The following is a 13,468-nucleotide window of genomic DNA, read 5'->3' as shown; positions in this document are numbered from 1 at the left end:
ATATTGCGTGGCATGTGACATGGGAAGTAGAACAAGTAAGGAAGCCCTATTTCTTTCAAAACAGCATGTAAGATTGCATAGTGTATAAAGGAAGAATTGAAGAACTTACGGTTCCTTGAGGGATGAAGAGAGACAGCGATTGAACGAGTTGCGACGGCAGGCGGACGCGGTGGTGACGGAATGGAGATACCGCCTGCGTTTTCCGCGTGGTTGAGTTGAGTACGACTACAATGAAAACAAATTCTGATTCAAAGACAGAGCTGCAAGGATGGGCCTTTTTTAAAAGATAGTGGACTGGGCTTGGCATTCCAATCTTACGAGAAATCTAACTGGCACCCCCAATTTGTACCTAACAACTAGGGGTGGCAAAATGGATGGATTGGATGGATATGGATTGGATTGTTAATGGATGGATCAAACCAATCCATTAATCCATTAGAATCCACTAAATTCTCTTAATAAAAATCCAATCCAATCCATCCATTAAGGAATAAAATCCATCCAATCCATCCGTTAACAGATTTCTAATGGATGAATATCCATCCATCCAAACAAATAATTTAAAAAAAAATTATTTTAAATTTCACAATTTTTTTTAATATTCTTAATTATTTTTAAATTTCACAATTTTTTTTAATATTCTTAATTATTTTTAAAAAAAATTTAAAAATTAAATTTCACAATTTTTTTTTTAATATTCTTAATTATTTTTAAAGAAAATTTTAAAAAATTAAATTTCACAATTTTTTTAATATTCTTAATTATTTTTTAAAAAAATTTAAAAAATTAAATTTCACAATTTTTTTAATATTTTTAAAAAATATTTTAAAAAAAATTAAATTTCACAAGAATTAAATATTTTTATTTATTTTTTAAATTTCATAAAAAAATTAAATTTCACACATAAAAATTAATATACCCATTATTTTTATATTTCTTTCAAAAATTTAAATTTCACAAAAAAATAATTTAAATATTCTTAAATGTAAAAAAAAAAAAAAAATTGAAAATGAAGTTAGTATAGAACTGAGCTATAGGCACATCACATAATGGCATAAGGCATAAAACAGCATCTAATTTTTTATCTATTCATTTTGTGCATCAAATACTTCTAACTTTGTGAAATCAATAAATAATTGATAGTAGAAGACCCTTATTATTTCATCACGTGTTTATATACTATTGGAAACATTAATTGGAAGAGGTAAGGTGAGCTCTTATAATGAATCTCAAATTCGTGTAGTTGCAACTTGATTTCATAGTTTGTATTTAAACTTAATTAATGATTGTCTAATTTCAATTCCTTCACAGATGGTCATTGATTGCTGAAAAACTGCCGGGAAGAACGGACCACGAGATAAAGAACTATTGGCATAGCTATTTAAAAAAGTGCTCAAAGATAAAAGATTACAAAACCACAATTCCTGTGTTAAATCCCAAACCATATGATAGTATTCAGCATTCAGTAACACCTCAAAGCCATAGTTCTGATGTTGATAAGGACATTCATAACTATATTTTAGAAAGTTCGACAGTACCAATGCCGGTAGAAACATCAGCTGAAGACAACTAATGGCATAAGGCATAAAACAGCATCTAATTTTTTAACAATGACTAGTACATAGTGTTAGAGTTTACAAATCCACTGAGTTTACCAAGACTTTCCTGAAAAAACATCATTTATTATTTTCCACAATGAACCTATACCAAGCAATATCTTGCTAGTCAGAGTCAACTGCATGGATAATCGATACTATTGGGTTCTATTATAAGTCAAATTATCAATTAAAGCATTACAACTAAGGCCACTTTTAGATGTTTCACCTAGTTTAATGGAAGTGACTCATTTGGTTGGATATGAGAAAAGCAAGAAGTAAAACCAGAACCAGCTTGGTCATTGGAGAAGAAACTGGAAAATCAAGAAACAAAACAACAGCTTGATAAGGTAACAGAAACAAATGATGAACCAGGGACTGATGTGGTCAAGGCAAAAGTTGAAAGAGGATATGCCAATATGGCTCAATGTTTATAGTTCACACTTCACAGCTTTCATAGAGATGATGATGGAAGAAATCAATCGGAAGTTTGCTACGTTGAAAAGGAAATCACCAGTCACAGCTGTGTCTAAGTAAACATAAGGGTCAAAAGAGAGATAGATCTGTTTACTGTGTAGGTTGGAAGGAAGTACCGCTTGGTGGCCTAAAAAAACTATGTTTTTAGCCCAGTTAGTCTACTGACTTCGCTCCCAGATCAAAGTTTTTGTACATGCAGATTCAAGTTATTAAAAGTTTGGCTATACCCCCATCGGCCACCACAACCAAAGCTGACAGACACCAGACTACATGGACAGGTGTTTGCACCTAAGATATCTATCCCGCTGGTGTAAAGAAGTGGGTTCTAGAGGAGGAGAAGGGGGGAGAGACAGAATTGATGTTCTGAACAAAGGGTTTGAACCTTGAGCAGGTCCAAATTGGTTTTAGTAATGAGCTTGTTAAGGTAAGGTAAGGTAAAAGGAAGCTTCTGCCAACCAAGCCCATATTTGGACATTATGGCAAGGGTCAGGCCTAAGCTGACAGAATAATAATCTCTTACTGTTCTTGGAGCAACGAATATCAGAATAGACAGACAAGATTGAGTATGCCTTCCTAGATTTCCAGTTTCCAAATTGTAACTTCGACGACAAGGTTGAAATTAAAGAGGGTGTTATTGTTTGGACAACAAATTGGAAAAATCAGATAAAGTTAGAGTAGTTAGCTAATGCGTTTGATAAATAAATAGATGGTGCAAGTGACCAGGTATCAATATCATTCAGATGCGGCCACATTGAGTGATTAATCAACACATACACTCACACATATTGATATAAACAGATCCTAAAGTAATCAGAGACATCAGAGAAACTAAGCAGTAACAGATCTTAACGTAATACAAGTAATTCAAACTTTCAAACCTTCAAAAACAGATCAACAGAAACAACACTTTGAATGAAGCAACCCTTAACAAACATTTACCTTTTTAGCTTTGTAGAACTTGGAAATCAAAGCAATGTCAAGTGATAGCTATAAGCAACCCTGAAAACACAGAAACACAAACCTTTGAATGAAGCAACCCTGAAACTGATAACATAACCATAACCATAACCATAAATCCTTTAACATGAAAAATAATAATGGGTTTCAGCATATAAATTATCTTAAATACATCGTTTTTGCGTTCGAAACGAAAATCAAACGTATGAATTTCAAAACGAAAAATTAAACAATGCATACGGATCGAAGAAAATTTCGGGAAATACCCATGATATCGAGTAAGAAGCCAACGATTACGAGAATAGGAAATGTTGAGTTGCGATGCTGATTTGAATTTGCGATGCTGAGATGAATTACGATTGTAGCACCGAAACTTTGAGTTGAATTGCGATTGTAGTACCAAAACGTTGAGTTGAATTGCTAGCTAAATGGTTTCATCAAGAAATTGGGGGAAGAAGAAATTGGGGGAAAACGAAATTAGGGTTCTTCTTTGGAGAGAACGTGATTAGTGAAATTTGGAAATTGAATCTGAAATATTGTTTTTTCTTATTGTGTTTTAATGTTTAACAAAAGAAATTAAATATATTGTTAAACAAATTAAATGCAATATATTTTTATATTAAAAAGTTTAATTTAATAAATGATAAAATAATATCCAATGGATTTATAAAATAAGATGGATGGATTGAATCCATCCATATGATTTAATGGATGGATTGGATAAATCCATTAAATTATTTTTTTGTTTAATGGATGGATTGGATGGATAAATTATAGGATGGATCGGATGGATATTGTGTTAATGGATTTTATTGCCACCCCTACTAACAACCCCACATATTTTGATAAAATTCAAAATGTCTTCTCATTTTTTCATTAATCAATTTTTGTAAAAAATTCTCTCATGCGCAAAATATCTACAAAAAATTCGTATATGATCGGATTATTTGAAATGTTTGGTGTGTGATTTACCAAAAATTTCAAAAAAATTCGGTATATTGGATATTTTTCACACTCTTTAAAAATTTATAGTATTATTTTTGTGTGGTTGTGATTGTGTCAATACTTTTGTAGGGTTGTGATTGCAACGACACTTGTGTGATCCCTAATTATTTAAAACTTGTATAGATATGATTCATATGTTATTAACAAAAAAACATCGCAATGTCTCAATTTTGGTATCTCGCTTTTGTGTACTTCAACGACATGAATTCTCCTATTGATTTTAGGCTCACAAAGAACACCCCTCTTTATGTTCTAAAATCCAAACGGATTGTCACTTGCACTGCCCAAACAACAGAAGGGTCCAATCTTGGTGGATGCAATAATTGTGAAATTAGTTGAGATATTATGACGATGTTGAAACATCCTGACTTATGGGAAGTTCTTCAACATCAAGCCATGTGATACGACCTTCAACGTCAAACGCACTTGTAAGAAAAAAAATTAAAAATATAATCAATAAACTTTCAGATAGTCAACCAAGCCAAAATAATTAATAGTGAATAATTTGCAATAAAAAAATATAACATATATACATCGCCCTGCCATATATGGAATGCGACATGGTCAGCATATCCTATGAGCACGGGCCTGTCAGTAGGTCCTCCTGGAAAGGCTCAATCAGTGTGAATTGGTGGCTCTGTAAACGCATGTGTCGTGGCGTCTGTATCAGCAGGAGACACCTCATAAACCACCGGAGGAGCCTTTTCAACAATCACCTCTACAGCGGGTACCTGCTCCTCCACATCGGCCACTACTACAGTTGTCTCCTCCATAGCTAGTACCTCCAAAACTGGCTTCTCCACAGCCGGGACATGCACAACTGGCTCCTCCATAGGTACCGGCTCAGCCACGGGTGCACGATACTGCGTCTACTCAGCCAACCGTTTCTGATGAGAGCCGATTGAATGATGTCTTCCAGCCCGTAGCTAGGAAACCTTTGCCTCATCCCTCCGTGTCTGAGCATCCGCTCTATCAACAAGCCTGCCCGCAACAGAACCGTTTGTACCTATGATCCTCACTGAAACAAGTAAATAAGGCAAAATAATCAGAAATACTTACTATTTGATGAAATTTTTGGTAGTCGCCTCGAAATTTCCAGTATCGTTCCAAATTTTTCATTTTTTGGTATTTGCTTGTAAATTTTGTGAAATGGTAAATGTTTTGGTTTAGGTATTTTGATCTTTTCATATGTTTTGGCGAGGGTGTCAGGCAAAACTTTGGAAATGACATGTTAATTTCTCCCTATCAAGAGGTTTAAAAAAATATAAATTAAAATTATTTTAAATATATCTTTAACAGAACTAATAAAAGGAATGACCCCACATTCCAATGAACATTGATTCATCTCCTACCCAATAAAAAATATACTAGTGATAAGCACCAACAACATCCATAAAACATCACCCAAGCTTTGCCCTGATAATTATCTTTAATTAAATGGATTAAAAATTATTTGTTTTATTTTCTCATAACTTAATACACCTATAGTTTAGTATTTGGAAAGCCCCACATATTATAGGAGCTCCCCCAAACATTCCTTTAATATATCAAAAGTCCACCATACATTTTACTTTTGTAAGTTGCACATAGATGCAAATATAATAATATCAAAACAAAATATAAAATGCTTTTAGGCTGAACAAAAAACTTCCCACACATAAACAAAGATACTTTCCTGTTTTTGGTGGTCCGAGAAGAAGAATATTGTAATGATGAATGTAGAAGAAGAGGTTGAAAAGCTCAGGGAAGAAATCAAGAGGCTTGGAGAGGTTCAAACAGATGGTTCTTACAAGGTTACAAAACGATTCCTCCTTCTTTATCTTCATCTTTCTACATTCTTCATTATTTCCCTTAGAATTCTTATATAGTTTTTCATGATGCATATAGATAAGCCCTTTAATCAACACTTGACTCAGATCGAGATATATTGATAGATATTTATCAATATGATGTAGTTATTGAACGGGATAGCTTTCCTATTCTTATGGATCTAGATCACAAGATCAGTCACAATATTAGGTCTACATTTTGTTCACAGATCTATTCTCTTTTTGGGAAATATCATAAGAAACATGCGTTCTCTCTAATATAACATATGCATTATTACGAATGTATCTACAACTGCATAATTACCCTTTTTAGTGTAGACAAGCATTGAAGTAAGCACTAAACAGCGTATCAGTATTTAGTGATTTAAAACTTGTTACATAGAATATAGATCTTGGTCCAAACTCATATGGTATGAAAATCCATGAATCAATTAAGATATACCAACTGATGGTGTATTGATTTTCATGTTAGTTGAATAAAATATGTCGTGCATTGTGAAGGTTACATTCGGAACACTCTTTCACGATGATCGGTGCGCAAATATATTTGAAGCACTTGTTGGCACGCTAAGAGCTGCCAAAAAGCGTAAAGTAGTTGCATACGAGGGCGAGCTACTGTTGCAGGGAGTCCATGATAATGTGGTAATCACTCTTAATCCTTCCCCTGCTGCTGTCAACTGAAACAACCGCGGAAGATCATTGATCATCCTTGGCTGGTGTGATTCTATTTTGCGTGATTGTGTGTAATATATGCATGTTGGGTAAGGGCTTATAAAAAAATGCTTTTGAAGAGAACTATGATATGTATCTCTTCATAAACCATTACCATTTAGTTTGTATATCAATTGTAAAACGTTCAACATATTTTGATTGGTAACTTTGTGCAACAAAAACCCACTATTTATGTGTTATAATTACCTCTTTTTTTTTATAAACTTTAGTTTGTAATATATGCATGACCAACGATAAAATTTGAAATATTTAAAGGCAAGTTTGTCTAAAACCATGAAATAAAACTACATTCAGTAGTTGAATCAAGACATGGCATGAGATCTTTATCAGGAAAATACTTCCAAAAGAATGGTTGAACACAATGAGTTGAAATCTTTATCAGTAAAATACTTCCAAAAGAATAGTTGAACACAATGAGTTGAAGTATACCCTAAGAGAATCAAGAGACCAGGGTTGAGACGGTATATTACCGTTCAATGAACAGCCTGCACTGAATTGATTTATCAAAAGATTATTGGCGGGATAAAATTAATGACCTATACATGCTTTTCGGTGAGGTCAAAAAATTATTCGCAAAATTGGGAAAACTATGACAAAATTCAAAACTGTTGAAAATTTAAGGGGCATCAGCCAGGTGATATTATCATGATCCATTGATAATAAAAGCTTGGAGAAGGCTCTGCGCTGCTTGGGTTTCATCAGGTGTGCCCGATAAGACAATAGTTGTTCCGTTACTTGTTCCCGGATGAGCTTCATGAATGGTAACCTTGGCACCTGATATCTGAAAATGAGAACACAACTAGTTAAAAAGAAGACAGTTTTCAGGCGCCTTCCACAGTATCTCTGGACAAGTCACAATGTTCATAAGAACAATGCTGACATATCCAGAGAAAAATATGTAAGCACGAGATGATATAAAGCAGCCAAAGTTTCAATTACTTTCAGTATCAATGCATAGTTTTTATCTAGGAACAAATTTTTTAGCATATAACCAATTATGAAATCAAATAATTAGAACACACAAGTAAGTTCACAATAATTAACACGACAAGCCTGTAAGCAACCAAACAAAATATAAGTTTTTGTAAAAACTTAAAGGAAATTATGTACCTGTCTCAACTGATTCAGATTGTTACCATTTTCCCCATACACGCGGCTAATAATATTATTCGGAACCATAAGTTCCACAGTTGTATTAGTTACAATTGAAGTTGCAATCCCACTGCAGACCAAAAAAGAGTAATAATCAGAATATGACAGTATGAGTTCAAAGACACAAACAAACAATATCATGCAGGCATACAAACCATAAGTACTACTTCCTAGTCATCCATATCCTATTGTGTGATACTAGGAAGGCCTATAGTATGTTCTTCATCAAATAATTGATTTATATTAAAGCAGGTCTTTTGTATTTTTTATATATATCACCAACCTGCCAAGATCTAAGCCACCTTTATGAGGAGTCCATCTCCTGCTCACATCATCAGGGAATCCAGAATTTATCCCACCCACCGTCTGTCATCAAATTTAATCATATAACAACAAGGAAAGACTTGGAAAATAAAACAAGCCAATAGAGAGAAAGAGGCATACCTTTGGTGTCCATACCCCTGTTCCAGAAGAGCGGTCTAAATTTCGAGAAAGAGTCAGATGATCTATGCTTTGAGATAAAGAATGAACATTGAGGTCACGATTAGCACCAACAACTGGTGTGCCTCCAAGACTTGAAGGAATGGAGTCACTCGGTCTCCTGTAGATACCAGCTCCACCAGTGTTTTGGGCTATGGCAAAAAAGTTATCTCGCAGTCTACTAGTAGCTTTATATAATGCATCTTGAACATTTGGAAAATCACCTGATATCTGATGAAAAAAATGAACGAATATACAATAGTTAATAAATGCCTGAAGCCACTGCAAGATTTTGTGGACTTTGTAAACAAAGTATATTGACACACACATTGTGATTATTGCATAGGGGTGAAAGTAAATGTTTGGATATAATACAAAATATATGTTGAATTATCATAGCATATGTTACAATCACTACACATTTTGCCAAGGAAATTGTGCATATCATCTTTGGAAAGTGTGAAGATCAGATTTCCCGATCATGCAAACACATGAAGGAAAATTGAGCAGCCACAACACACCAATTGCAATAACTGATATAATGCATCAGGAAGACCATCCATATCATTGTGACTAATATGACGGTGATTTCAAGGGTACAGGTATATAATACGACACAAAAAAAAAGTCTCAATTTTAAAATGTTACTCTTTCCCTCCATAAAAGAGAAAAAAAACAGCTTATATTTTCTAATATAGCTCATAAAGGGAAACTGTTTGTTTGAGGGATAAGCAAATACTACCATGTTTAGACACACAAGGTACGCCCTAGCTGTTTACAAACCAGACAAAGCATAAGAAAGATATGAAGTGCATTGTTAACTCTTAATTTAAAGGTGAGAAAATTTCTTCTTAAACTTAATAGAATACAGAAAATGACATGTTAAGAAAATATAAAAGCATTCTTAAGCATCTTTTGATTGTAAATCCAAAAAACAAATGATCTCCACACCTGTACCACTTGATCATTATAAGATGCACACTTTGGAACTTGACCATTCCCAATTACTCGGATGTTGGTCCATGTGGCCTTCCGGATTTCGGAGACTATTGCTCCTGCTTTCCCTAACAGAACACCCACTTGGTTGGATGGGACTACAAGTCGTGCAGTGACAGGTGGCCCCTTGTATGATCGCAAGTCTAGCCCCTTCTCAACAGAACCCTCAACAGACCTGCAGAAAATAAGCACAACAGCCTTCTGTGCTGGAGAAAATCTCGATTCAGGATTCTGCCGAAAAAAGAATAAATCAGAAAAAGGAAAATTAACAAGTACACATAATGATACACACACTGGAATATTAAGAAGATAAGAAACAATAGTATAAGAAAAACAATTATATTTGACAAACCTCTAAAGCAGTAACAGTAATCAGCCGATCCTCGCACTCAAATACTGGAGGACCAACAATTATACTAGCTCCTGTTTCGTTCTGAAGAGTTTTCAAAGTACTTCCATCTTTCCCAATTACAGTGTCAATCCTATCACCGGAACAAAGAATTCTAAAGGTAACTTCCAGCTGAAGTGCTTCCGGATCCAGGGCTGAGACTCTATTAGCTTCAGCTGACAACGGATGAACTTTAGAGGCACTGACATCAGACCTAATGGGTGAAGTAGATAATGCAGAGCTCTGCTGCAAATGGCAATCCATATTCGGATCAGTTAAACCCTCATGGGGAACATCAGAAGTTTCATGCTGAGATACTTCATTAGGTCTGGTTCCCATCATCTTTGTTCTGTCGGGAGGAGAAGGAGGACCTTGAAGTCGGCCAGCAACAGCAATGAGGGCCTTCTTAACAGATGACGTAGTGCCTTGTATCTGACAACACTCCCAAAAATATATTTACTCAGTATTTTGAAAAATTAGATAGCATAGATAAATTCAAAGTTCATAATAGCATATTCAGGTGTCCTTTGATTAGTGAGCTATAACATGCTCACAACCTTAAGCATGAAATTTATGTCCTATTTTAAATTGCACCTAAGGTAGCCAAAGCTAAAAGCTAAAACATAATAGAAACCTATAACACTCTTCAAGAATTGACTCCCTAGCCACCTTAAGGCAACAGTAACCACTAACTAGGTCTACACCTTTAACTTAAATTTCAAACTCTACAAGGGCGGAAAGATCTACCAATCTATTCAATTAGTTATTTAATTTTAATGGACTGGTTTAGTTGGATCATAGTAATTTCTGGCTGTCATGGAAAACCAATTTGATATTCATGAGAATTCTGCTGCTAAGGTCAAAACATAAAAAGAAAACACAAGAAACAAGAGCAGAAATGTGTTACCTAGAGGCAGCCTAAGCTATAGCACAGAGTACAGAATTTTCCTTTGATGATCAATCTATTCCAGGCCCCTAGGAAGCTGGTACATGCCCTACTAGTATGGCGTACCGAAATGAAGTATGCTCACGAGAACGTAGATATATACAAACAAGAATTTGTCACGCGGATCAAATCTGAGTATTTTATTACTTTCCTTTAAAGCGCAGTTTGTTTAGACTTGTAACTTTGTTGGAAATTTACACATTATCTATGCTACACTTTCCCATTTAACCACAATAACTAATATCATCAATGGCGAGATCTATACAGACATTAATTTATTGGAATTACGCAATTAACCGCCAGTATTTTACTTGTTTAGTCTTGAAATTTTGTTGGGCAACTTGCACATTTCCATGTTATACTTTCCCATTTAACCTCCTAACTAATGTCATTTTCTTTCCTTGTCTACATTGAACGAAAATCAAATCCACCATCTCGATTATTGTCTTTCACATGTCAAAAATGTATTTGCGCAATGGTAAGATATTTCCCTATGACATAGAGGTGACGGGTTCAAATCATGCAAACAGCCTCTTCACTTGTGGTGATATAACTGCATTATGTTCAGTATGGCTAACATCATTCAAATATGTGGTTCATTATGTTCAGTAGATGGTTAATGAAAATAACAAGATGTCACAACTCATTAATCATCAACCAGATACAATAAACCATAATTTTCAGATGTTCAGATACACATTATTTATGCACCAAATTGTATCAAACATATACGGAGTATGACTTTCAAGGGTTTAAATATTCATGATACTCATTTACCACGGTTTGCATTAGTGGTTAATGATATTCAAAACACTGGTTAATTGTGTTGAGTGAATGGTTTACGATTTATAACACCTTGTTATATTCATTAACCGATCCACTGAACATAATTAACCACATATTTACATTGAGATAACCATCTAAGTTGTCAGAATTTGATGTCAAATTCATGCATCAGAAACATCATTTATACTTATCTATCAATTCAATATCTAGTCCAAAATTAACCTAATTGACCAAACCTTAATAACTACAATGCCAACTGAAACTATCAGTGTATCACCAAGTAATCAAAGCAAGCAAGTATTCAATAACATGGAAGAAGCAAAAAGAAACAATGATTTCAGTAATCAGAGAAAGTGAGTAAATATAAATAACCTCAATGATTTCATCGGAAGGCTTAATGCAAACGGGCAACTTGTCATTCAAAACCCTAATTCGACATCCAGTATCACTCCTGATCTTCTCCACAACCTTCCCTCCTTTTCCAATAACAGAACCCGCCTGACCACCATTCGCCAACAGCCTACACGAAACCACCCTATCTCCAACTTCTTCACTCCCTTCACTCTCAGCAGCAGCCACGTCCAGAATCCTCTCAAACACCTTCAGCAAAGCCTCCGTCGCCTTGGGAACTTCTCCGCCATCATGACCTTCATCAATCTTGATGACAATCACAATAACTCTCTCAGGACACTCCATCGGAGCATTGTCAACTCGGATCTTTGCATCACAGAGTTGCTGAAGCGACTTAATCGCCGAACCGGACTTTCCGATGAAAGCTCCGACGCGTGACGCGTGGCAGAGAAGGCGGAAAACGAAGTGGCTCCTAGTGCGCTTGAAGGGAGCATTGGGATTGCTGGAGTCGGAAATTTCAACAGTGTTGCTTCCCATAGTTGAAATTATCGATAAATATTTATTTATTTGATTAAATAAATAAATAAATAAATAAAAATTTGGTTGGTGTGGTTGAGTCTCTGCTCCAAGTTGAATAGAGCAGTTGCAGAGAGTGATAGAGAGGGAGAATGGATATTTATGAGAGGGATAGTGGCAGAAGAGAATTGAGATAGAGCGCGCCGCATTCTCTATTCAATTAATTTAGAGATTATTTTTAATATTATTTTATTTAATATTCTAGATATTTTTTTGAAAAGAAAAAATACCATCTATACTTATTTTGTATATATCCATTAATTTTTGTTACACGTGTACATGCATTTAATAAATTAAAGTATATAAATATTTATAGAGATAATTTAAAAATAATATAAAATAATTTATGTGGTATAATTTAATTGAATTTATATATTAAAAAAAAAAGTAGAGAAATGGATCTCACATATTAATTTAATCACAGTCAAATAAATGTTTGATATTTTGATTTTTTTTTTACTTTATTATTAAATTTTAGTTGTAGAATAAATTTCTGTAAGATGGTATTTTTTTAGTTTTATATTTAAAATATTCATATGTTTGACTTTATTGTTACTTATGATAAAAATCAAATATTTTTAATAACTTAAAAAAATTATATATAATAAATATTTGTCTGATGCTTATTTTATTAAATTTTTATTGTAAAATAAATTTATGTAAGATGTATTATTTATTAGTTTTACATAAAAAGTATTCATATATTTGACTTTAATAAAAAGTTTAATATCTTTTTATTACGTATAGTGATCTACTAATTTATTTTGATCTTTTAACTTAAAAATTATTTTTATTAATTATTTAACTATTCAAAACGTATTATGTTAGTTTTTTTATCTAATTAGTAACGAAAAAATAAAAATTAATCGCTAAATAAATAAAATTTTAAAGAATCTTGACGAGTTAAGAAATAAATATTAACTTTTTTTTTAAGGTAAATAACCAAAATAAATTTATATAGTAAAAGAATAGAAAAATCAATCTCATTAATTTTTTACTTTTTTGTACATTTTATTTTACTTTATTATTAAATTTTTGTTATGATATATATATATATATATATATATATATATATATATATATATATATATATATATATATATATATATATATATATATATATATATATATATATATATATATATATATATATATATATATATATATATATATATATATATATATATATCTATATATA

At 33.2% G+C, this 13,468-nt stretch overlaps 2 protein-coding genes and 1 long non-coding RNA gene across 3 annotated transcripts; 1 reads left to right on the top strand and 2 right to left on the bottom strand.

Moving 5' to 3' along the window:
- Window positions 1–11: 11 nt before the first annotated feature.
- Window positions 12–3,603, bottom strand: LOC131632488 (uncharacterized). Its single transcript, XR_009293028.1, has 3 exons — window positions 3,296–3,603; window positions 3,012–3,071; window positions 12–225 (listed from the first exon to the last, which is right to left on the bottom strand). It is a non-coding gene; the product is annotated as an uncharacterized LOC131632488 (long non-coding RNA).
- Window positions 3,604–5,626: 2,023 nt separating this feature from the next.
- On the top strand, window positions 5,627–6,756 carry LOC131632491 (costars family protein At4g33640-like). The gene is made up of 2 exons (XM_058903242.1): window positions 5,627–5,827; window positions 6,365–6,756. The coding sequence occupies exons 1-2, from the start codon at window positions 5,744–5,746 to the stop codon at window positions 6,542–6,544; spliced, it is 264 nt and encodes an 87-aa protein (XP_058759225.1). The 5' UTR covers window positions 5,627–5,743; the 3' UTR covers window positions 6,545–6,756.
- A 201-nt stretch (window positions 6,757–6,957) lies between these two features.
- On the bottom strand, window positions 6,958–12,388 carry LOC131632490 (KH domain-containing protein HEN4-like). The gene is made up of 7 exons (XM_058903241.1): window positions 11,716–12,388; window positions 9,576–10,043; window positions 9,179–9,454; window positions 8,192–8,458; window positions 8,031–8,113; window positions 7,706–7,817; window positions 6,958–7,376 (listed from the first exon to the last, which is right to left on the bottom strand). Exons 1-7 carry the CDS (start codon window positions 12,229–12,231, stop codon window positions 7,239–7,241), a joined length of 1,860 nt encoding a protein of 619 aa, XP_058759224.1. The 5' UTR covers window positions 12,232–12,388; the 3' UTR covers window positions 6,958–7,238.
- Window positions 12,389–13,468: the final 1,080 nt, after the last annotated feature.

The sequence above is a fragment of the Vicia villosa genome, unplaced genomic scaffold, assembly GCF_029867415.1.
Source record: "Vicia villosa cultivar HV-30 ecotype Madison, WI unplaced genomic scaffold, Vvil1.0 ctg.000943F_1_1, whole genome shotgun sequence".
In the NCBI taxonomy this organism is placed as follows: Eukaryota; Viridiplantae; Streptophyta; class Magnoliopsida; order Fabales; family Fabaceae; genus Vicia; species Vicia villosa.
Note: the sequence above shows the minus strand (reverse complement) of the source record. Positions and strands in the feature narration are given on the sequence as shown.

Bases quoted from the DNA above. Each gene is read 5' to 3' on its own strand.
- LOC131632491 (XM_058903242.1), top strand. From the start codon at position 5,744: ATGATGAATGTAGAAGAAGAGGTTGAAAAGCTCAGGGAAGAAATCAAG. The intron at 5,828-6,364 runs GTTACAAAACGA...TGCATTGTGAAG, and splicing joins AAACAGATGGTTCTTACAAG to GTTACATTCGGAACACTCTT.
- LOC131632490 (XM_058903241.1), bottom strand. From the start codon at position 12,231: ATGGGAAGCAACACTGTTGAAATTTCCGACTCCAGCAATCCCAATGCT. The intron at 8,114-8,191 runs GTATGCCTCTTT...ATTTGATGACAG, and splicing joins CAGGGGTATGGACACCAAAG to ACGGTGGGTGGGATAAATTC. The intron at 7,377-7,705 runs GTACATAATTTC...TCTCATTTTCAG, and splicing joins ATCTGAATCAGTTGAGACAG to ATATCAGGTGCCAAGGTTAC.